Raw genomic sequence first — 25,138 nt, 5'->3', positions numbered from 1 at the left:
TCTGCTGCCTCAGTCAGTGCTTACTAAGTACCCACACTTAAAAACATCCTAAAACTGATGATACCACACAGATTTACGAAGGCCATAGCAAGTCTTGACACTACTGTAAGAGAGCCCAGCTACTCTTTAAGGTTTGCTTGCTGCACAATATATGGAGGTGGAGCAGGATGGAATGGGAACATAAGAAATCTGAAATTCTTTTGCATCCTAAGATTAACTTACAGCATGAGGAAAATAAAACTGTCACACAGTGCATGGAATTGAGATTTACTTCTGGCAAATGTTTTCATTCCAAGTGCCCAACACAAAGGCAGATGATGACTGAACTGAGTGCCCATCATAGCCCAAGGCACAGGATGTAAGTTGTCAGTTCTGCTCCTGAGCTATCTTGGTTTGGGGTTGGGTTTTTTTCCCTTTTCTTTTTTTAAACAAACTGATGTAGCATAGAAGCATTTCCACAGAACGGTATCAACTCCCAAAGGAAGCCAGATGCCTCAGAGACTTAAAAAGAAGAAATGTAGCTGCAAATTTGTTGGACTGATTGATGGTAGTAGGGCTTTGCACTGTTAGGTTTTTTCCCCCCTGCCTTTACATACACATTTACTGAGTTTAGAAAGGAAGTCAGTGTGCACATGAGTATCTCTCTCATCACCTCACTCTTTTAGTAAGAAACAATGTGGTCCACGCTAACCAAAAACCATTTATACAAAGTAGTGTTTTAAAATAAGCTATAAAATACCTGGTTTTGCTCTGTTTGTTCCCCACCCCCAAGTATAATTATCCAGATTTGTATTACGTATCTGAGGGACATCTTAAAAAGCTGTAATTTATCCAGTCTCTGGGCAAAGCTAATAGGCAAAAAGAATTCCTGCAACCACTGAGAAATCTGCAAGCACATTCTAGCTGCAGCTAATTTATTTCTGGGGCAGTATCAGGTCACAAAACATTTAGTGTGAAACAAATACTGGCACTGAGCAAACTTTGAAGCAAATTAGGACGCTTACTCCCTACTCCCTCTTATACCAGACTCCCTGATGGAAGTCCACAAATAATTTCTTCTCTAAGAAGACAATAAAAACTCATCCTAATACAGTCTCAAGAACCATATATACACATTTTGTATATTTGAATACGCTGGCAAAAGTCCACAGAGGCAGAAGATAAACAGCATGAAAGCTAAGTCTAACATCAGGTTCTCTACTGAACCTGACACCTAGAAACAACAAAACAACATAAGGCTTCTTTCTTCTGAAGTACCCTGCCCAAAATGCCTGTGATTTTCCAGTGGCATGTGGAAGAGGCCAGCTGTGGAGACCTTCTTTCTTGGTTCACAATTTAGAAAGTGAGCTGTTATGCAGCAGAGAGGCAGGCCTGACGAATGCTTTGTGCCCAGGTGTTTAAGAGTGCTGTGACTGAATGCTTGTCTGGGAGCTGCAAGAGTTTTGAAGTCATGTACCGATACACTGACTGCAAAAATGGATTGGCTGCTGGAAAAAAAAAAAAAAAAAAGTAACAGATAAAAATTTTTTAAACAGCAATATTAGGTGTTTACATTTCCCCACTATTACCACATACACAAGCCCAACAAATGTCATGCTAAGCATCCTCATACCATACTGCCTGGGGTTTTTTATCCACAGAGGGCTCTGATCTGGATAGTCCGCTGGAACACTGAGCTGTAGTGGTGGGACATTTGGAAGATTCTTGTCATCTAGAATGCAAACACACTTCCCATCAGAACAAAGCATTCCCTGCTGGATAGAGTTGGGGTTTTGTGCATAATTCAGCTTGTTTTCTGTCCTCTGAACCCCAAGGAGGCTGCAGCTGTCCATTTTCACTGGAAGGCAATCTCATTGCTCACTTCAAGAACACTCAAATTCTTCTAAGAAAAGCCTGGTAAACACAGCTCCATTTCTTAAACATTTCTGCACCTTGCCAACCTCACCATTTCATCAGCTGAACTGCACTATGTAAGGCACCTAATTTTTGAAAACTAAGTGCCTTATGTACTGATATTCAAGAAACAAACAAGCAGTTCTGTTTCCTTGAATGAAGGAGAGAAGAAAAGAATATTTGCCCCACTGGAATTCCAGAGATAAAAAGTAATAGAATACAACATTTTATCATTATTCAGCTGAGATTTAAAAAAAAAAATACAATCCAAATGTCTTTCTTGAATCTGCACCATTACCAGTGATCATTAATACAAATTTAAATAGACCTTCCTGAAAGTGAAATCAAAATTTCTCTTTCTCCTACTTACTGGAAGCAAAACAATTCTCACATTATCAGTATAGGTCAAATCAGGGATCAAGACTGCTACTAGCAACAAGTAACTTTCTAGCCACTAAATGAGATTACCAATTCCAACTTCAGTGCAATGAAACGCCCAACCAATGTGAATGAAATCTCCAGAGGTACCCTGATACAGGCTGCATAAAACATTATGAGGAAGCTATGCTATGAATCTGTTAAGTACAGACTTCATGAAGAAGTTACAGGTTGGCAAGATTCAAGACTGTTAGCAAAAAATGGATCAAATTTGTACAATCAAGCTCAGCACATCTTTCTGATTTCAGGCTTCTGTTTCTTCTTGCTTACCTAGCTTGCATATAAGATGAACTGTGCCATTATTACTGCAGTGGGAAGGGTCAAGGTTCACCAGGAATTTAGGGTTTAACCGTGCAACTTCCCCTTGTAAGACATTTGGTATGGTCTGTCTTTCATCCTCTTCATATTTCCGTTTTCGAGGGGAAACAACGGGGGCCCTGAATAAATTACAGTCCACAGAAGGTGAAAATAGGTGAAAATGTAATGCCCACACCCCATTTGTTAAACATTTTACAGGCAAGGAAAAGAAAAACATAACCCCCATCTGTTCTTTTTTAGTATTTTCTACAAATAAGTATTTTCTTCCCTTAATAATGGCCATTTCACAGGCAGCAGGGCAGTGATACACACGTGATTGGTGGTCCATGGATTGCAGTCATTGCCGGCATAAACGTACGGTAAAGGGAATGGTTGAAGACTGGTGAACGGATGTTGGCCAGAACAGCATCCAAAAGGGGCTGGCACAAGTACTGCTGCTTGGTGGGGGGCACAGGAGGAGGTGGTGGAGTAGGCTAAAAGACAAGAGAAACCCCTTTGCTTTTAATCATGACCAAAAAAAAAAAGAAATCTCTACTCCTGATCTTGCAGAATTTTATAGCAGTAAACTTGCAATGCATGGAACACAAAGGATTCTCAAAACTGAATACTGTAACATTAAGAAAAAATTTAAAAATCCCTCTTCAGCTTTCATTTAGGAAGTCTATCCTGAAATCAGCTGCAAAAGTTCAAAGAAAGAATTACTCATCTTTGCACAAAGCACAAGAATTTGAAAGTTCACTTAAAAGATACATACAGGTGAGTTACATAAAGTAAACAGTTGCCCCTTTTTTTCTTTTTTTTTTCTAAAATTTTATCCAACCTTACTTGAGGACCAACAAGAAATGCAAAAAATTATCTTGCCAAGTCATGAAACTTTTTGAAACTAACTGCTAATCTCTTGCTGGTGCAAAGCATTACATACCACAGCCATATCATTTTTCAGCTTCTCCAGAGCAATTTCGCATTTCTGCAGTGTCTTCAGAGGGCACCTGCAGACAGGGTGACATTTCATTACACAAACTGGTCACTTTGCCTGAAGTGTTTCAGCTATCTGAGCTACACAGACAGCTGCAATGCTAACATGGAGGTAAAACAACAAATTTCTGGAAGGGCTGAGTGACCTTATATCCAGGCAAAAGGAAAAATGGTTACCGTTTCGAAGGGTCAGTCAGGATATCCAAGAGACTCTTCATTTTGCTCAGGTCCTTTTTCCTATCTGAAATAATATCAGAGACATAAACACTGACAGCAAGAATAGCTTCCAGACTTGCAGACAGAAATACAGTATAGTGTTAAAAGTGAAAATATGAGCTAGTGCTAAAGGAAGTAGTGAGCATCAAAGAACTTTCATCTAACCATAAGTAATCTAATCATTGAGTAAGCTCCATCTGTCTCAGAAGTATCAGAAGTAAAGGAAAACTGATGGAAATTAAAGGATGAGGATTCTACCACACTTCACATAATGCAAGAAAGAGCCAAGCTGCCCTGTCATTTTTATCACATAATGCAAGAAAGAGCTAATTTTCCCTGTAATTTTTAAACCCTGGAATATAAAAAAACATTACAAAAGGCAAGGTACTGCTTCCTTCATCAGAAGAGACATCTGGCAGAGGGAAATATGACTAAATATTGTCAATCTCACCTTCATTTTTATCTATTTTATTGATCATCCTCCGGAGTGGCTCAATGTATTTTGATAGCTGTTTGAGTTTCTCCAGATACTGTTGCTCTTCTGACTGGCTAGAACTGGCTGGACTCATGACAGAATTTGGATTTCCTGGCAAGAAGTAAAGACAGCATGTCACAGGGACAAGAAATGGTACTGCAGAACAGCATTCCTGCACTCAGAATCTACATCCAAAATGTGGCACCACGAATGTGTGGATCATGTCCATTAGCCAAATCCACAACTGATGCCCTGCACAGTTTAAGTTCTTGTCTAACCCTCCACACTTAGTATAGAAATGAAGCATTCTGTGGACAGAACAGCAATTCCCAATTAATACCATTTTCTTCTGAAAAGAGGTCCCAAGTTTCATACACCCATTTTCTGGGTCCTCATTTTGCCTTCACTCTGGTGCATTAAACACTGAATCAACACTGATTTTGCTGCAGTTTTTCTTAAGTTGGTGCTTTCCAAACTCCAAAGTACACCACACTGGTATGAGAAGCAGACAGTATGTTACTTCTATTCACATTATCAGAAACTGCTTATTAAAACTGGGAGAGAAAAGAGCACAAGTGTCAGAGTATAGCTAGGAAGGTGTGTGGAACAAAGCAGCCTGTCACCTGTCATTAAGTGGTTACGTTCATTACAACTGCATGATGTTGCTGGGGGTTCCTTTCTGCATGGAACCAAAGAATCATTAGATCTTTAAAAAATTTGCTAATTAAGCTAAGCATAACACTTCTTTCAAAAGACTGGGGAAGTTAGAAGAATCCATTACATAGGTCAGTGTTGAGAAGAGGTTTCAATTGATTTTGATTTAAGATATCTCTGTTGTGTTACATGGTGCATGTGACAAGTTCACTACCTGCAATGCTGGCTGATTTGCAGCTCTTTTAAGTTTACTGTTAGTTACCAAAACATACCCCAACTCACAGTCTGTAGTACAGTACTAGGATAATTTACCTGGAGTGTTTAAAGGACCTGGGGATGGGACACTGAAGTTCTGAGGTGTTCGTGCAGCTGCTGGGCTCTGGGATGGTTGTGGAGATGGACTGGGGAGAAAGCTGCTGGGTGATGGAGCTGGGCCAGAGCTGAAAAATAAGAATGAAGTCAAACCTGCCAGAATCTGACAAGGAAGTATCATCTGCCTGTGAGCAGATATGTGTATTTTGTTAGCATTGCTCTGGCACTCTGTCTCTTTGCAATAGAGATTTCATACAGTTTCTTTATATAAAATGGGGAGTTTCCAAGCGTATCTGGCACAATCCCACCTCAGCTCTCATTGATGTTATTGATGTTTATGTTAAAAATCATTCACTTCATTGGAAACAGAGAAAGACACTCTGAATGCTTCTGAAAGCCTCACCCTTATGGCGTGAAGGTCCTCAAAAGTTGTAGTCTAGCTCACCTGACATTGGAATTTGGCTGAGAAGTTGGCTGGCCTGGCTGAGGAGATGGCTGCGGCTGTGGTGGCGGAGGCATTGATTGGGGTGTTTGAGCTTGTTGGACAGGAGATGGGGATGACATCATGGTAATACTGTTCTGGCTAACCTGAAATGTGGAAAAAGATAAGATCAATAACAACAAAAGGATGGGTACAGGATGGGGACCTAACTAAAAGGCTTTACCTGTGGAGAAAAGCGTGTCCTCAGGCCTATAAGAAATAGTAAGTGTTAGTTTCCTGTTCTGCCCCACAACCATCCCACCTGGATCACTTTTGAGGTTCTTGGGTAGTACCTCACACTGTCTTTACTCAAAATAATCATTAAATTTCCACTTAATTTGAGTAACTGTACAATAATTGTTTTTTATTTCCCAAACCATCACATTGCAATTAGAATTTCAGAAGTGCCATCTGAAAAGTCTGTACTTGGTTAGAAATAAAAGCATGAAGAAAAGACAGCTCTAGCTTGAGAATCAAGATCCATAAAAAATCCCCCTTGACATTTGAATGACATTCTTCAAAGGTCTGTCAGTCTTGACAGTAGGTTCTCAATGTTCTCCTTAGGAGGAAGGAAGAAAAAATATTCAGCAAGCCAACATCTTGTTTAAATATTCAAGTTTGAAATCTGGAAGGAGGTAGAAACATTTGAAACTGAATGGTTGGGTGGAAAAAAAATGAAGTTCCTTTCTGACCTTTGGAGAGTGATGAGGTGTGCCTGAAGGACAAAAAGATGAGCAAGATCACTTCTAGAACAGTATCAAGTGGTGCAAAACAACTAAGTTTATTCTGTACACTATCAAGTGCCAGAACCAGATGATGCACAAATTAGAGCAGCTTCTCACACTTGTATCCATTGACATTTTTGCCCCTGATTACTTAAAAAACAAACAAAAAGCCTGTATTGTGGCCAGGAGCATGGTAGAGGAATGCAGACATTAAGTGATCATGTTTGACACACATGCAAAAATTCTTCTGACCTGAGGCTTTAACTAAGTACCTACAAAGATAAAATGAATTAGCCCTCTGAGGCCACATACTGTGACTCAGCAACCCATGCATTCATCCTGTAAATCACTGATTAGCACCTCTATGAAATAACAACTCTTATTCCCTCAGTCAAAACTGTTTCTAAGCAAAGGTCCCAGTGCATTCACAAGTACCACATACTTCATGGGCACTGACAAATTGGTCTTGTCCTTCACTCACTCATTCCACCTAACATCCAACCCTGTCCAGAGGACATGCTATTTAGTACATTAAAAAGTAAGTGTTTCATGGTCTACTTTTGCATATAAGCACTGAGCATGACAGGAAATGCTTTGATTTGAGTATCACATTAGAGTTATGCAAGAGGTCACACTCCACTAAAAACAAAAAATGGGACCAAAGAGTCCTCAGTTAGGTGCATATGTAAAATTACTAACTTGTCAATACTTGTTAAAAATCCATCAATACATAGCTTAAAATCACATGCAGCCTGACATACTCTGATATTTTTAATTTTCAGTAACTTCATTACATTCACAATTTCTCCTACAAATATAGTATCTAAAAGTGAGGCTGAAATTATATTTTACACCAGATATGATATTTTCCTTTCCTTCACAGTCAACACATAATGAGACTGTTCCTACTCTTTTCCATAAGAGGTGGATTCTTTAACAACACTTGTCTCCTCAACATCTAGAAAAGCATTTCTGAGACTGAAAAGCATAGCCTGCCTCCCACAGAAACCAAGCATCTCACCACTCATAGCTTTGGAAGGAAGCAGGATACACACTGCAAAAAAGCACTCCTAGATCTTTCTTATAATTCCCTTTAATATTCTGTTAAACAGAAAGTGATTTAGAACTTACCCATATGGATGCTGCACACACTTTTCAAGTCAAACTAAGACCACTTTTAGGTGGTTTGTCACATTCTGAAAACCAGTCCCTTTGAAATATCTCTACTTGGTTATATAAAGTTATTTCTGAAAACTTAAATCCTTGTATTTTGGGTAGGAAGGAGAAAGGTTTGGTTTGGGTTTTTGCCAGATTTAAGCTTCTGTATGAACTTCATCACCAAGGTCCCTTCACATTAATTTATAAATATTGTAGTGAAGCAAAGAAATGAACATGCAGCACCTACTGTGCAGATGAGCACAGGATGAATTGTTCTGGAATCTTTTTTTTGCATTACCCCTTCCCATTCAAGTACAAGCACAGCCAAACAGCTTTCCTTCTTGCAACAGGTTTGCTCTCCATGAACTTCATTTCAGAATACCAAAGGATAACCCCTAACACTAAGCAAAATTGCAACACTTCCAAAAACATGCACTCAGAGGTGTGCAAGTCTGAATTTACTACCTTAGTTTTCTTCGAATGCAGTTATTTGCTACACAATAATTTCCTGTGTCTTTCTACATACAGATCAAAAGATGCTTTCAGTTTTAGATTTTTACATTGTTTGCAGGATATGAATTAGGATTATAATAATTTAATGAGATTTCAACTCTGAGGGAATGCTCTTTCCAACTGACTCCCAGAAAAATAGGTGGCTTTAAGAAAAACCAAACAACAACAACAAACGAAACCAATACAGAAACCCAAAAGGCAAAAAAGCCCTTCCTCTGGAGTTTTAATTCCACTAAACTCATTTAGCTCCTCATTTAACTCCAGAGTTAAGCCATAGTTACAGATCATTTGTATTACCTTTATCCTCAAAATATATAAGGAAATAAAACTACCCATCTTTTCACTGCAGGATGACATTTCCTGCATCTACAAGCATTTTGGTGGACAGGTAATACAGACACTGAACATTAACTGGGCAATTCTACAGTGACCTGATAATCACAAGACACAATTTGCTAAAGTCTTGTCCAAAGAAGAGAGAAAACATTCTGAAACCCCTATCAACAAGTTTAAAAGGTTTTTGATACTGTGATCAAGGAGATGAAAGTCTTAAATGAGTAATTAGTAATCAGATACCCACTACATCCCTTTACTCCTTTTGTGAACAGCTGCAAGAAAGTTATAACATATCCAACATAAAATATTATTGAAGTGTTTTATGAAATAATGAAGCATAATTAAACAAGATTTCTAATCCACTTAGAACCTGAAGAAAGTGTTTTGACAGACAGGACTAGATTCATACTGATCCAGAGCTGTCAAATACATGGCATATCAGTCTAATACTAAAATATGTATCAGAAGGCCTCATCATCAAACCATGTATTGTGAATACTTCTCATGGGAGATAATTATCTCAGTCTATAGGAGCTGCTACAGCAAATAAAGCTCTGAGTAAATTCCTCAGTGACTCAGTAGCTATGTCTGGGTTTTATTTCAGTCAACATGCAAACAATAACCTGGTTTGAAATGATCATCCATCTCAAACCAGAAACAACTACAGATGTGTTTGCCTACGTCTGCAGAATCTTTCTGGTCACTTTATCTACCTCAGCAAATTCCTGAGAAGAAAAGGCTGTGCCTACTAAACTTGACTCAGCAGCCCTAGGAAGCAAAGTTTTAGATACTCCATAGCCCCAGGACAAGCTTGCAAAGGAAACAAAAATGCAGACTGAAGAAACTTTCATAAATCCCATTAACAAAATGCAGCAGCATTTAGAATTAAGCTGGACCAGGTATTAAATCTGAAAATCAGTATCTAGAAGTACGAGACATGAGGTTCATGAAAAACAGACAGAAAACCACAGCTGAGCACTATTCCACCACCATAATGATACATATTTAAACTAACACCATTCATAAAGGGCTCAGCAAACTTGTGCAGAGAAGGCCATGTCTTGTAACATACTGGCAAGAAGTCAGCTCTATTTCATTCTAGTTCTCCCCATTCCTGCTCCCTCAAAATGACACATCTTGCTTGAAAAACATGAATATGTGCTCTTTAGCAGATCTGGACCTGCAGCAGGCAGATGCTGTACTCTGCCCTCACACATCTTCCAGCAACATCTGGACAGGTGCTGCCAGCCTGCCTACACAGGTTCTTCTGTGATGCAGATACAAGTGGAATCCTTCTGGTGATTTCTTCTACACAACCATGGAAGAGAACAGTTCCATTTTTCTTCATCCCTGATACCAAGAAGCTACTCAAACTGATATGAGCCCAGTTTACTATTAATGAGAGAAGTCCCTGGACAGAGCATGGACATATGGTGATGTCCCAGGCAGAGCCAGGACACTGCAGTACTGACCTCTCATAAACACACACTGCTGGAGTGTTTATGGACAGTGACTCAACAGAAACCACGAAGTTCTAAGTTGAGGCTCAAATAAATTACAAACACGTAAACATCGTAAATGCTAAAATCTACTTTGCTTTGAAAATTTCCTATTCCAGCCTCTCCAGAAACTTCTTTAAAGTGAAAAAGGATCCATAAAAAAAAACAAACCTAAACAGCCCAATACCGTGAGTAACACCGGGAAGTCAGTTGCCTGAGGAAGAGGTGAACTTCCCCTTGCTTGAAAGCAAGTGCTACGCAACCATGTATCGAATGCTTTGCACAATTCCTGACACAATGTGCTCGACTCAGTAAATACCTGTGGCATTTGCTGTCCGCCCAAGGGAATGGAGCTTGGCGGTGTAGCAGACACAGCGGGGGTAGGCGGGAACCGTGGTCTGATTTGCATCCCACCTCGGGCCATAGGTGCGGTGATCATCTTTGAGGACAGAGGGACAACAGACAAAAGTAATCGCAAAACAAGAAATGCAGTGCACTGGCAGGATGAGAAGCACATGCAGCCTGCAGGAATTAGGGGGAGGGGGGGGGGGGATGAGGGGAAGGTTAGTGAGCTCTTCTCTACGGGTTAACCTAATATGCTAGCTTATAAATCTCTTTTTTTATGCCCTTTATACCCTTTCTATTTGTTTTTAGAAAGCTTCTAATGAACTCTAAGCATCTTGAGAGAGCTGATATGTAGGTTCAGATTCGTGAATTGGCTATGGTACCATTTTCATGAAAAGCTTTTTCCTAAATTTTGCCTGACGTGTTGAATTTCCAGTATTCTTAGAAATAAAGTACTCTAAGATTGTTGTCAAGAATGCTCCATGTAAGAAACCATATAATGCCAGAGGTTTCTGATGTGCTTTCCCCCACTGTGGACTCAAAGTATTTAACAGAATTTGCATATTTCACCTTTCATCATAAAAGATTCTGGCAGGCAGTTTGACAGCAATTGTCAGTAGAAATGCTCAGCAGTGAGCAAAACCTCAGACCCACCTAACCTGTAACAGTGGAACAATTTCAAAGACCATTAAAAGGACTTCTGAGTTTGAAAAAGCCATTTCCTTCCTTCAATCACCCACAGAATAATTAATATATATCCTTGTAATTTCCCTCATTATGACAAATACCCACTCCTCTATTACTAAGCTGTGTGAAAATATTGTTATGAGTCCACAGTCTGTCTCAAGCTTCCCCAGGCACTATTTGATTCTCCAGATGTATAGATGGAGAACACCCTGAAGTACCATTGTTTAGGACAAATGATGAAGGTTACCATTAGCATAGATAATTTAAAATGGTCTTAGGACTAAGCTACTCTGCAATGTCTTTCAGAACCAGCAGCCTGCATAAGCTACACAGTTTTAATCATATATCTGTATATACTTCTGTTACTTATAATTCTGTAGTGCACCATATATGGCAAGAACTTACAGCATATACAGTATTCATGTAACTTTGGCAATTCACTTAACAGTAAAAGAGTTTCTGTTTGGTATTTCAAAGATTTACTGTAAAAGTTCTCTGGGCTACTTTTTTTTTCCAGCATACTTATTACTAAGGAACCCTCAGAGGCCCTAAACTACAAGTTAATGAAGACTCCTTTCAGCAAATGGTTTGGGGCATTCTTGCTTAGTGTTCTATGTAAATGGACTGAAGCAGCCAGCAACAATGTCTCTACAGAGTCAGAGAATGCATGTGCTTACAGTTGTTAAAAATAAATAAAATTAAATTCAACACAGCAAGACTGAAAAAGGAAAGCAATAACTGAGAAAGAAAATAGTGTCAAATTCAGCACAGCTGTTAGTTCACAACACCAGAGCAATGTGGTCGCTTTCCATCCAGGCAAGGTGGGATGGTCAGAGACAGGATTTCAAAAGGGAAACAAATGAGAGTGCTTCAGACATCACACACACATGCACATGTACACACACTGCATGCAACAGCCACCACAAGCAAACACAACCCAGCACTGGCATTAAGCACAGGTGGATGCTACAAAGTGCAGTTAAGAGCTACAGTATCAACATGAGAGCTGGTGAAGCAACACAACCCTAACATAAAACAAAACAAAAAAGGGGAAATTGCCAGGGTGGGAAAAAAAAATCAAACATATCCTTCCAGGCACAATCACCCCATCTTAGACCCTCGTGAATGCACATGGATCTCTGGAGTGTGTGAAATCCCAAGGATATTCTGGTGACCAACATGTCCCATCTTGGTGCTGTTCTCATGCCACACCACCAAAGTGTGAAGATTCAGATTACTTCCTCCACAGTCAAGGAAATCAGAAGCATATTCTCAGTTTAAGTTACTGGCAAACCACTGAACACCAGCATGACAAATTCTGATTCAAAAGCTTTCAGCTGTTTGTTGTATTGTCAGCAAATATTTATGGACATGCACAGAAATTCAGTTGTTTGGTTTTGGTTAGGTTTGTTTGGGTTGGGTTTTTGGTTGGTTTTTTTTTGGCAATGTGTGCTTTGGAAAGGAAGTGTTTATAGGAATTCCATTCTCTCAAAAAAGTGGTTTCTGTTTCCCATTCTCCAGCTGATCTATAAAACTAGTGACCCTTTGACAAAGGTGTCAGGGAAGGGGGGTTGCAAATATTGCATGTGTTTTATGCAAAGCAAATATCCATGAAGGACTTGTTCTTGTCTGTCCAAAACTAGAAGAAAACCACAAGTGTTCAAGTACTTTTGGAAAAGATTTAAATGGAAGGCAAATGTTCCTCATGTCAAATTGATTTATCTCAATTTACAGAACCCAGAATTTTACACCATAATAACAGAGACCAAGCAGAGGAAGAGAGTCTCCTTCCACTGCAAGACAAAAAAACCATTATTCAATAAAAGTGAAGTGGAATATAACAGGATCTTGAACCTGTAATTTGCTTTCATCTAAAAATCTCAAGATTCAGGATTTCATAAACGTGGAGCTTCTAGTGAGCAGATCTAAGTACTGTGCCACTGTCATTCCACTGAAGGCAGCTCTGATTCTCATACAGCAACAGTCAACCTGCATTCTGAGCACCTGAAGGAGTTGCACAAGATTTAAACCTTATTAATACTGAACTCCAGTTAATTATCAATTTTCTCTTGGTGCTGCAATCACTTGTGTAGCACTCTTTGGACACCAGGACACTACTCTGTTTATTTATCAGCTTCACCTGAGTTATATGCTCACAAAGACCAGACACCCAAGCAGGGTAACTTGGACCTGTGTGGTATCTTCATGACTTCATTGAAGAACTCCAAAACTCACATGGATCCTTGTTTAAAACTAGAATTGTTTTTACTTTTATGTAGGAAGAGTGAACAGAAAAGGAAAACCGCAGCCACATCAACCAAAATTCCAAGTTTAAAAGTTCCTAGAGACTAAGTTTCAATGTAAACAAGAAAAGATTAGGTTAGGATTTGTTTACAACAAAATCTTCCTTGAAACAAATGAAGAAATCAAGGCAGATTTACTAAAAATTACAGTGTTATATAAGAATGTACTAAAAGCAAAGCAAAATCTACTCTTAAAAGAAATTTCTTATAAATTAAAGAAAATCCATATACACTCTTAACACTGAAGCTGCCCTGTAATAATGTACACAGCCACAGTATTAAAACAAAATATTATATTCATAAAATACTTATACAAGAAACCTGTTTAATTATTGGAGTTTTCAGTGTTAAGTGAGTTTTAATAGACTCCTACTGCAATGGCCTGGATGCAAAAGGAATAAAGCCTGTAGGTGGAATTTTCTGAACTCCCTCCATGGTAGACACTGAGAAATCTCTGAGTTTACTTCACAAGTCTGAATTAAGCTGCAATATAAAACCCACTGTCAACCACCTTACCACCTGAAATTTTTCAAATGCACCATGCTGTTAAGCCATTGGCATATGAATTCACTAAACAGGGCAAGAATTAAGTTTACATAAGCACAATCCATCTGCTTGGGGGCTGAAAAGAGCACCACTATGTTAGCAAAAAGAAAAAAATCCAAGTCTCCTTCCAGTCAGCCTAAGACCCTGCAGCTCCCACCTGGAAATCATTTAAGAAACAAACAGAAGTTTTAATTCACATTTCAACTGTAGAAAGACAATTCTGCACTGCTTGCTGCCAGCACTGTACCAACTGTACTTACCACTGCTCAGTTTTTACATCCCATGTTCTGCTGACACAAGCAAAAGGACCAATACAGGGAACTTTGGCACCAACAGGGATGTGGGCCACATGAGAGCTATGATGATACAAGACACTATTCCTCTTATAAGTCTTGCAGATGTATGCTGAAGAACCAATTGTTATCATAACCCATGTAAAAAGCTTCCACATTTCTTACTGAACCTGTAACATTACTTGTGTGCTGAAGAGAAAATGGTGTGTGCAGATGTGGAATGTCTGGGTAGATGAAAAGAATTCTGTCACTAATCCTGGGCCACTTCACTTCATCTGCCTGCCTTAGGCTTTTAACCTACAAAGTTGTGATAATGGTACTTACCATGTCTGTAAAATGCCTCAATATGAAACACTACAGAGGTAAGCCACAAAAAACTATTTCATACTCTTGTAGAAAATGGGATGAGAGGTTTAGCTCAAGACATTAGCTTTTTTTTTTTTTCCCATGTCTCTTTCATACCAGACACATACCAAGGAACAATCACCAGGGCTACAAGTGTATTGCAGGATAAGAAAACTGTGTTAGACAATAAGCTTTCAACCAGCATTTTGTTTTTTTTAAATGTAACTCTGCACTTGTGACACATGCCATTTTTTCTTCACAATTCACATCCAGAACAAGAGCAATCTGTATCTACTGCCCATTTCACTCAGAAGAAGAATGAAAGACAAAAGGAATGAAAGGGGTGTGCAGAGAGATTTCATTGTCTATACTATTTTTATGACTGATACACGGAGATGAAAGGTAAATCACATGATTAAAGATAGCAGGCAAAGATTCACAGTACAGAATTCAGTTTACACATCAAAGCAGTCACCTAAAAAGTTTAACAAAAGAAGAGGTGATACACCCCAGGTACCAACAGTCAGACTTGTAGCATGACCACAGTAGGCCTTCTTATTGAGATGCATTCCTGTGTCTAGACAGGCAACCACCTCACCTACTTGGGACAGAGCATGCACAGAGAAGTTGCCAACAAAATCCTGCCTCTGACTCCAGCACAAAAGCCCACACCCCCTTTATTAAAGGAACACCAATGTCAGACCCCTCACCAGAAGCCACCAGAAACCCATCTCCATGCTCATCTCTAGCATGCACTTGCTACAGGCCTGTAACAGGGAAAGTGGCTCCTGGGCCCTTACCTGCCCAGTAGCTCCCATCTGAGCAGCCTGGGCCTGAGCTGCTTGCACTGCTGCCACTGCCTGCTGCTGCTGGACCAGCTGAGCTCTTACCTTGAGTATGAAAAGAAAGAACAAAATAAACATACATATCTGAAACAGGTGTAACACTTCTGCTTCAACTTCATTGACTATACTCATAAAAAAAGGGTGTGGAGACAAGATCAGCCTCACAAACACACTCTTCTTGGAGTTTTTAAATTTTTTTTAAGAAAACAAGTCCCTGTGTCTTTTAACATGTAGAATGCTCTTCCTGTACACTGTGCACCCAATATTCAACTTCTTGCAACTTCTTCCCTGTATTATCACATCACTTAAGCACTTGAGTTCTCTCAAGCAACCTCTATTAAGCACCTACTAATGACCAGCATTTCAAACTTTATATGTTCATGAGGAATGTCAGTGTCACATAAGCCATCTAACTACTCCTAGCTGGAGTACTAAGTGGATCTACCAATTCATCCAGGGTGGAGTCAATAACTTCTCCCCAGCCAGGCCTAAAGAAAAGTTATCCACACTGGTAACATGCTAACTGTAGATCTCTTAATCAGCTATGCCTTCTTCTACTTCATTATCAGCAAAAGTCAAAGGATTTCTTATTTCTCCAGTGGATCACAATGAACTAACAATCATCTGGTCACTAGTGCTTACCTGCATTGCTTTTAATTGCTGTGGTGTAAGAGTAACAGGCATGACTTGACTGGGAATCTGTCCTGAGATTGCCTGTGGCTGAGATACCATGGGCTGGGGTTGAGGCTGGGATTGTGGAGGAAGCTGAGACTGTTGTGCCTGAGCAACCTGTTGTTGTTGTTGCTGCTGCTGCTGCTGTTGTTGCTGCTGTTGCTGCTGCATCTGTTGGATTTGCTGTTGCATTACTTGTTGAGGTGGTGGCTGCTGCTGTATCTGTTGCTGGGGTATCTGTTGCTGTTGTTGCTGCTGCTGCTGCTGTTGCTGCTGCTGCTGTGCCTGCATTGCCTGTGCTGCCTGCAGCTGCTGCATTTGGGCAATTCGCTGGAGCTGCTGCTGCTGCTGTTGCTGCTGTATCTGAAAAGCAGGAAAAGCCCAGGATGCTGAAGCTTCCAGCAATGCAACAGCAGCCTTACTTTTATAGCATAAATCCCAGAACCCTAATATGCCAGGCTGAGGGTTTAAGTCCAAAGGGAAAGCCCAGACTTTTGATGCACTCATTCTCCATATATCTCCACACTCTGTGCCTACATAGTGCACATCCTATGGCTTCAACATGACAGACTAATAAAACAGTTCCCAAAATCAAAGATGAAGTCCATCAGCTTCAAATGGGCTCAGAAGCTCCTTCTAGTGTAACCACCCTGCACCAGCACCACTATTTATCAGAAAGTGCAAAAGAGCATGGCAGCTGTTCTGGGCCTCAGGATGACACAAATATATATGAAGTGCTTGGCACATACTTTTAAAGTAGCAATGTGTGACTCACACAATGACAGAACAGCCTCTATTTCTGGCATAAAACAAGCACTTTTGGGCCCTTCCTACATCCCTGTTCTTGTCAGTATGAAAGACTATGCTGAAAAAGAGAGAGACAAAGGTTTTAATTCTCTAGTGCTATGACAGAAGATTTAGCCTTTCCTCTGGGATGAGAAGTACTGCCCCAAAGTGGAAACCCATTAGTAAGAAGCAGAGCTGATATTCAGTGCTGCCATGCACACCAAGCCTCACTTGAAAAGTAACACAACACGAATCACCTCAACAGCAATTGCATTTGTTTGTCATCACCTGCTGTTGGTTTTGCTGCTGCTGCATCTGCAGTTTCAGCATGTGCTGTTGCTGCTGCTGGACAGCTTGCAACTGCTGTTGTTGCTGCTGTTGCTGCTGCTGGGCTGCTGCAGCTGCTGCTGCTGCTGCCTGCTGCTGCTGGACCTGAAACTGCTGCTGCATGGCTGACTGCTGGGCCTGGAATTGCTGCTGCTGCTGCAAAGCCACCTGCTGCTGCTGGAATTGTTGCTGCTGCTGCTGTTGCTGCTGAGCTATCTGCTGCAGCTGAAGTTGGGCTAAAAAGAAGGTAGACAGAACTTAAAACATGAGACCCAAACAGTGCAAAACACCCAGTATAACTCATAATAACTGAAATTAATTCCTAAATTGCATTAATGTTCCTCATTGGCAGCACATACTTTTGCTTCCTCAAAGAGATGAGGGACTGTAGATGAGGGACTGTAACAGTAGAATTAATGATGCTTCCTACTATCAAACTCTAATTCTCACTGCCTAGAGTGAGTAAGCAACCTAGGTAAAAAATGTCCTGAAGTTGGTAAATTGTTGTTGGTAACTTGCTAAAAAAGCAGCATTTGCTCAAACAACTGCTTGACTGCCTCTCACTATACTAAGGAAGGCTTTTATCCCAGTAGGAAGCAGGATTTGAAAACAAAATCATTTCTGCAGTTCTCTTGGCTGATTTAGCTAGAAGTACAAAATCTCTACAGCACCCTTCCTTGTGGAAAAGTTATGTACTGAAAGATGGGTGTAACAATTCCAGCAGCTGAAGCAAACTGCACACTTACTCTGCTGAGTAGCTGTAGAGACACCAGGCATACCATGTGGGGCCATCCCTGAGGTCCCAGGAGGCTGCTGCTGCCCGGGGAGACTCATCTGTTGTCCCATGGGGCCAAGGCCACTCATCCCACTCATTGGTGCTCCCTGAGCTCGGGAGGCCATGCCCATTCCAGGTGCCCCTGCTGGGGGACCCCCAGTGAGGGTCTGCAGAGCATTCATTGGATCTGCAAAGAAAAGAGTTACCAAGGCAGCCATGCTCTCCCCAGAAATCCTCTCTCCTCCCTCAGCCACTCTCTGATCTGACAGCTTCAGACTATAACTAAATCCAGCACACTGAGACTCTTAACATTCTCTGCTCTGCCTGTCAGACCACAAGAGGCTTCAGGCATGTCTTTGTCTCTCTGTAAACAGAGTGGAGATTATTTAAAGTGTTTCAGACTTCAAAAGTCCCAAATAGATCCTAAATACATGAGAGAAGTCAAATTTATTAGTGATCTCTGAATTTCTATCCAAGTCAAAAAAAGAAGCCAGCAAAACTCCATGGGGGTATCTAGCTCATAACCTCAAAAACCAAGGGAAGTCTCACTGTGGACCCAATTTTCAACATGGAGAAGCAGGGCTCAAACAAGAGGAAGTACTTTGCTATGCATAACATCATGTTTATTACACAATGGATGCATTCAGGGGCTTTCAGGACAATTGTCATAGTCTGAATCCTGGACATATAGAAAAGTGAAGAAAAGGGGGAATGGCAAGTCAAGAGGGCAAAATGCAACATGGGGTGCAGATAGAGAACACAACGCCCCATCCCTTCTTTCTTAAGAAGGCTTATAAAATAATTTCCAGCTGTCTAGGCTGGATGTTACTCAGTCACATATGCTGCATACTCACCCTACAAGGGGATATAAAGAGATGTTCTACCTAGAAAGAAGGGAAGGAAAAAAGAGGACAGAGAAGGAGCTCTTACCACTGACTGAGGCTTGAGATTTCTTATTGTCTGCAAGAAAGAGAACAATAATTTTCCTTTTATAATTTTTTCACACAAATTCAGAATTACTCTCTATAGGAAATATATTCACATAGTAATTTTAAAAATAAATTAAAAAATCACTGTCTACTGTAGTTCTAACAAAATACATTCATCTAAGGCAATTTCATAACCAGAATGCTACAAAAACAATGACAAGAAGGAGAAAATATAGGAAGGTAGAAAGAGTAGTAAGTTTAAATACTTCCTCAAATGTTTTCGATTGCAGAAGGATGTGTAAAAGAAACAGTATTTAGAAATCAAGCATGTATAGTACAGGAAATTCTTAAAGGAACTTGAAGAGTCAAATTAACCACACATAAAAATCCTACTTCTTTTGGGAAGTTGGGGTAAGCAACCACATTACTTAGGAAAACAAAACCCAACCATCAATTACTTACGAATATCTCGAAAATGGATAATAAGTCTGGCCACAAGAGAAAGATATTCCTCCTAGAGATGAAAAAAGAGTGGTTTAGCACAGGAAATAACAGCAATGCAACCAGGATATTCTGGTTCTTCAGTATTCTTCCTCAACATCATAGATTTTACTTTATACATCTACAAGCTTTTCAAAGCAGTTCATTTGCAGGGAACAGTCTGTTTGTAAACCTCACTTGAGAAGATTTTTACTAATGGTCATTTGTCCTGGTTTGGGCCAGGATAAAGGTGATTTTCTGTTTTGTACTTTTACTTTTAGCTAAGTCTCTTTAAGTAGTTGCACTTGCTGAAATTAACAGCAAGTTTCTCAGACACTGTGTGCTTCTAGGATTGATAACACTTGACGTTTATAGTTACTGCTAGAGCCTGGTGTGCAGAGCCAAGGACACTGCTCAGCTCTGAGGGAAACTTTTACCCTCCAGAAGGAAGAAAGAGATCACACCTGCAGCCCTGCTTTGGGGAGGAACAGACAAGATAGATGCCAGAATTGACCAAACAGAGTATTCCATCCCATACATGTCACACTCAGTATAAATTTGAGGGATCATGAGGGCCAAGCCGGATTTCCTGATTTCCTGCTGCCCTTCCTCCACCCGGCATCCTGGAAGGATTCCATCCATTCATCTGCCTGTGGTCCTGATCCATCCCAGCCCATATCTGTGTGTTCCTGCCTCCAGTTCCCGACTGCTGCCGACTCCAGGAGTCCAGCCTGGACTTTCCCAGGGCTGCCCTGCAGCCTCAGTGGTGACTTGAGAGTTATTGGGGGAGAGGGGGGAGGAATGTGGTATCCATTTTCCTGTATATTTGTATATATTTAGTAATTTTCCCTATTTATCATTACCGTTTCATTAAAGTTGTGTAGTTTAGTTTCCAACCCATCAGTCTCTCTCCCTTATTCTCTCTCCTTTCTTTATCAAGGAGAGAGAGATTAATAGAGAGCGTCTGTTATTCGGTTTAATTGCCGGGCCAGTGTTAAACCCTGACATCATTATGGCCAGGAAATTGCTGAATTCACTGGGAAGAATGTCCATGACAGGCACACTGACAGGATCACAATATGTGACCATAATCAAAACTTCCCATAACTAAGTACTCTAAGCAGGGACAGTTAACTCAGTGCACTGGGTTTGCTATTTCTGCAGCTTGTTCCAAACATATTTTGTCATGCCAGTAACTTCTGGAAACAAACAGAGATGCTTTACCCTTGTTTTGGCTTTCATAAACACATGACTCTCCATATCTTTGCTGGATTTATTATGGGCAACACCAGCCTTCCTCATAGCATCATCACTGAAAAAAAAAGAGGAAAAAACAAAGCTGAGGATTAACTGTGGACATCAGAGAGTACTTTCTGTAATTAGGAAGGTCTGTTGAACAGTTTCTTACTCTTCTCTCCTTTGTAGATTAAAACCAAGCAAAAAGCTCCATTCCACACTACTTAAAATTTCTGCCCTTTAAAATTTCTTCAAATAATGGAGAAAAAAGGCAACTAATTCCTAAATGGCAACACAAACATTCTGTGCAGACATTCAAGCACAACTGCTAAGCAAGTCATTATTTTACCACCTGATGTATTATTCTGGCAAAATACCTGGATGTGTTCACTTGAGGAAAACTGAATGACAGGATTCATGTAATCCAAACAAACAATGGGCTTGAGCCTGCCTAGCATCAAGTCTGTCCAAAAGAATCATCTAAACATAAGCTGGAAGAATGAAAAAAAAACCCAACCCAATTAAAAAAAAAAACCCAGCTTGCCTAAAGACACAGAGGTTTGACCAATGAGGGAGATTAGGGAGTGGGAGCACTGATGGGGTCCAGAGAAGAGAGATGCAGCAAGGGCTGGGAGGGGACAACCAACATGAAAGCAGCAGGGGAAGCACTAAGATGAAAAGAAGGTCCTGTTGATGGAAAGTTCAGGGGAAGAAATATCAGGAATGGTAACAAAAAGCTTTAAATGCCATCACAGGGACTTGCTGTCTTTTCTCCATCACACCTCTCATAAATGGGATCCATGTCTGCCCTCTGGGAGGGATGTGAAGACACAAGATGAAAAGGGGGGAAAAAAAAAACAACACAAACCCACACATTGCTGAGGACACGGGTGGAAAAGAAGGAGCATACTCAGTACAGCAAGAAGGAACAAACAAACTGTGAAACATGGAACAAGACAAAGATATCCTGAAGTGAGGAATTCAGTCAGGTGAAAAGCCCTAATGAAATCCTCTGGGTAATCTCATTCTGGGAAACATTTTGCTTCACTGCAGAACCAGTTCTGTGTTCAAGCACACACCCTTACTTCACTGTACAGACACTGCAGCCCTGCTCCAGCTGTGAGGCTCTCTGATGGGAGCTTGGTTGTGTGCTCTTGCAGACTCAAAAAATGCCATTTGTACATGATGGTGACTTAAACTGACGCAGAATCCAAACATAATGCAGAATATGCAGAATATAAAACCCTTCCATGTCCAAACAAGCCTTTGAGTGAGTTGCTCATCAAGGAGCTCTGCTGCAGAGGAAGAAGCTACATGCAATTCTTTACCAATACCTCCCTTCTTTAACACTTTCCCTTTCAGAAAGGCTGCCTCTGAATCCACACTGCTCCTTGAATCCTTCTTACCTTCTCAGTCCCACACTACAATGTCAATGCCTCTCATTTTCAGCAGGCAGAAAGACAACAAAATGATTATGCAGAGACAAGTAAGGGAACTAACATGTGGGCAGCACTAAGTGGCTGTGATACAGATGGTGATCAGTGTGGTATCAGCAACTTGGAAAAAAAAATCACAGCAAATTAATTATCTACTTTTATAAGTATCTAACATTTCCTTTTGATGTTACAGAATATGAAATACATTTTATAATGACTACAGATGGATTACCAATAATGTCACTCCAAGTGCTCCACTTCATATCTGTTGGCATTCCAATAAAGGTTTACACTAGGAGAGAGGAAAAAAACCCAGAGCCTGTTCTTTGATCACATATTCATCTGCCATCAACAGAAATGTATTTACATTGAAAGACTGGGACAGTGATTTTTAAAAAAGCCACAGTTTTAGCACAGAATTAAGGACACCAAATAATGTGTCACATCCTTGCACATTATCAAACTCAGAATCATATCCTGAGATTTGAAAGTTTCTCATATTCTGAGCACGAGGCTGCACCAGCCAACTCAACCCTCACCTCCCTCATAAACATTTACCAAATGTGCCACAAAACGTGCACCAACCTCTGCCTTTTTCCAACACTTAAAGTTGCAGTTTCAGATGATAAAGCACTCAACACCAGCAACAGCAACAGCTTCAGGAATTCCCCCTCCATTCCATTCCTTGTTTCCAGCCAAACAACAAGTCCAACCTCTCACTGGGGCCAGCTGGTCTAGCTGAAAAATCCTGCAAAACACGTTCTCCTTCAGAACTTCCACCAGCTCCCCTGTCCAGCTCACCCCACGACTGCAGGAATCAGGTGTTCCAGTGAAACACAACAGAAATGAGTTCCAGGACCAAGCCAGGCAACACCACCAAATGCTGCTCTGTGAAATGGGCTGTTTGGTCACTACAACACTCAGCTCAACAAACCTTGATTCCTTAAAACAACAACGGGAAGAAAAAAGAGAAGAAAGAAAAGGGTGGGTGCTGGTAAACTGTTAACTAATCCCTCACTTTTCACAGTCCCTGGAATGAAGAAATATCTGCCTTGGGGTTTCTTTGCCTGAATTCTCATTAGACAATCTCTGCTGAAATACAAAAGTCAAGCTGTGTTATGAACTGGGTTTGTGAAGTGTTGTACTGGGAGCAGCAGTGCAGGTATCTTCCCTTTTTTTTCTTTTTTTCCTTTCCCTTTTTTTCCTCCCTCACTCAAAAAACTTCAGATGATCTCCTGTCTGCTTATTCCAGCCTCCTCCTTTCACATGCTCTCTACATTCTCATTCTAATTTCTGTCTGACTGTTCCACAGCTGAAGTTACACCCCTTTGCTACACCCCAGCTGAGTACTGAGTTTACCACCACACAACCCAGTTTGGATTTGTCCTTCAGGCAACAGCATCTAAAATCAGATTAATGAAAGGCCCTTAGAAAGGAGAGTCCCAAGGCACCACTGTGTGCCTGCTCCCTGTAAGGGCCAGGATCAAGGGGTGCCCTGCAAGGAGAAGTTCATTTTCACCCCTCACTGTGTGTTGGAACAAGCTGGGAGAAGCCAAAGCTGATCCCTGGCCTCAAGCACCACAGCTCAGGCATTCCTGGATCTGGATCAATACAAAAGTCTTGGGTGGGCCTCAGTTACATGAGAACCTACAACTGAAGGGGGCTTCTTGGGTTTCCAACTGCAGTATTCCCCCAAATGCTGATACCCACATCACACACTCTGACCACTGACACGCTCACCAGATCCCTGTTCCACTCAGCATTTCCCAAAAAAAGGCTGTGTCAGTGCAACAGAAAGCTCAATGATCACATACAGAGCTCTGCACACTTACATAAAAACAGTAAACAGAGGACATTTTCCTTCTACTTTTCCACTAGACTTAAAGCTCTAAGATTACTGTCACCTTTCCATAGGGCATTAAAGATTTTATTAGTCACTAGTAGTAATTTATCTCTTGCTGTATGCTGCTCCTGAAACATTTGTCAGTATTGCTCACAGCACAGTTAAAATAACTGCACAGTGACATTTTGCAGGGCAAACACAAAACCATTCAGTGCATTAATTTTGTGTCTGCTTACTCATATCTATTTCTTCTAAGTTACACAGCACTTGAGGGCACTTGGTTTGTTTGTCTGGATGAAGGGGTAGAAGAGGAGAAGTAAAGCAAAAAGGAAAGGATTAATCTAACAAGATGAATGACTTTCCAGAAAGTAAAACATCAGTTCTGAGCACCAAGAAAATGTGTATAGCTTTGACCCAGCATGATATCTCTTTAATGAATACCAGAGCAGTTTAATTCTGAAACAGCACCTTAAGTAAAGCTCACAGCCAGGCAGTGAAATGACAAGCAATGGAACAGCATGCTGTGTACACAGCATTAAAAAAAAAAAGGCACCAACAAAACAAAACAATCTGTTTATTAATGTCGATTACCATAAGCAACAAGACCTTTTTTTTTTTTTTTTTTAGCAGCCTTTTAAGCACCGGATAGGTACCAATAATCATGATGCTTGCTCTAGGAAAGAGAAAGAAAATTCCTGCCCCAAAAGATTAAACATTACGCCACCAACATATTGATTTCATATTTGCCTTAAAAAAGTGGTTGTCATAGGTCACAATATGTCAAACTTGGCAACACGACGGACACAGCTGAAATCGAAGCCAGAAATCAGACGCTCTAGAACGGGACAGGGAGGCGGCAATCCCGGGGAAGAGGAAAGTGGAAGAGGCCCCAAGGAATGGAGTGTAAGAACGTATCCGGGTGCCCTGAGCAGATCCTGGCCAAGGGGCCCTCTCACAGAGGCAGAGAAAACGCCGATAACCAGGGAACAACCGTGGCACCCAGGGCAGAACCGGGAAGGACTCGCAGAAGAGCGGAGAAGGGCGGGACAGAGCCGCCCGGGCAGCCCCGGGGCCATCGGGAGCCGCTGCAGCCCCTCTGCCACCACCCGAGGCCTGACCGCGGCCTACTCGGCGGTGCGAGCGCGGCCCGTACTCACATCTGGCTGACGAGCTTCTGTCGGAAGTTGGTGCTGCGCCAGTCGGTCTCCTGCCCGGTCACGTCCATCCCTGCCCGCACCGCACCCGCCGCTGCCGCCCGCACCGCGCTCCCCGCTGTCGCTCCCCCACACGACACTGC

General features: G+C 41.1%; 1 protein-coding gene across 1 annotated transcript; it reads right to left on the bottom strand.

The window, feature by feature from the left end:
- Positions 1-404: 404 nt before the first annotated feature.
- MED15 (mediator complex subunit 15) lies at positions 405-25,120 on the bottom strand. Its single transcript, XM_030460643.1, has 18 exons — positions 24,999-25,120; positions 20,551-20,638; positions 19,309-19,360; positions 18,848-18,877; positions 17,889-18,104; positions 17,104-17,378; positions 16,000-16,377; positions 15,313-15,402; positions 10,313-10,432; positions 5,727-5,869; positions 5,282-5,409; positions 4,292-4,426; positions 3,802-3,865; positions 3,572-3,638; positions 2,962-3,122; positions 2,602-2,768; positions 1,613-1,711; positions 405-1,487 (listed from the first exon to the last, which is right to left on the bottom strand). The coding sequence occupies exons 1-18, from the start codon at positions 25,064-25,066 to the stop codon at positions 1,351-1,353; spliced, it is 2,418 nt and encodes an 805-aa protein (XP_030316503.1). The 5' UTR covers positions 25,067-25,120; the 3' UTR covers positions 405-1,350.
- Positions 25,121-25,138: the final 18 nt, after the last annotated feature.

This window comes from Calypte anna, chromosome 15, assembly GCF_003957555.1.
Source record: "Calypte anna isolate BGI_N300 chromosome 15, bCalAnn1_v1.p, whole genome shotgun sequence".
Taxonomy (NCBI): Eukaryota; Metazoa; Chordata; class Aves; order Apodiformes; family Trochilidae; genus Calypte; species Calypte anna.
Note: the sequence above shows the minus strand (reverse complement) of the source record. Positions and strands in the feature narration are given on the sequence as shown.

Bases quoted from the DNA above. Each gene is read 5' to 3' on its own strand.
- MED15 (XM_030460643.1), bottom strand. From the start codon at position 25,066: ATGGACGTGACCGGGCAGGAGACCGACTGGCGCAGCACCAACTTCCGA. The intron at 18,878-19,308 runs GTAAGTAATTGA...TCTTTCTTGCAG, and splicing joins TATCCATTTTCGAGATATTC to ACAATAAGAAATCTCAAGCC. The intron at 18,105-18,847 runs GTAAGAGCTCCT...TTTTCTTTGCAG, and splicing joins ATCTCAAGCCTCAGTCAGTG to ATCCAATGAATGCTCTGCAG.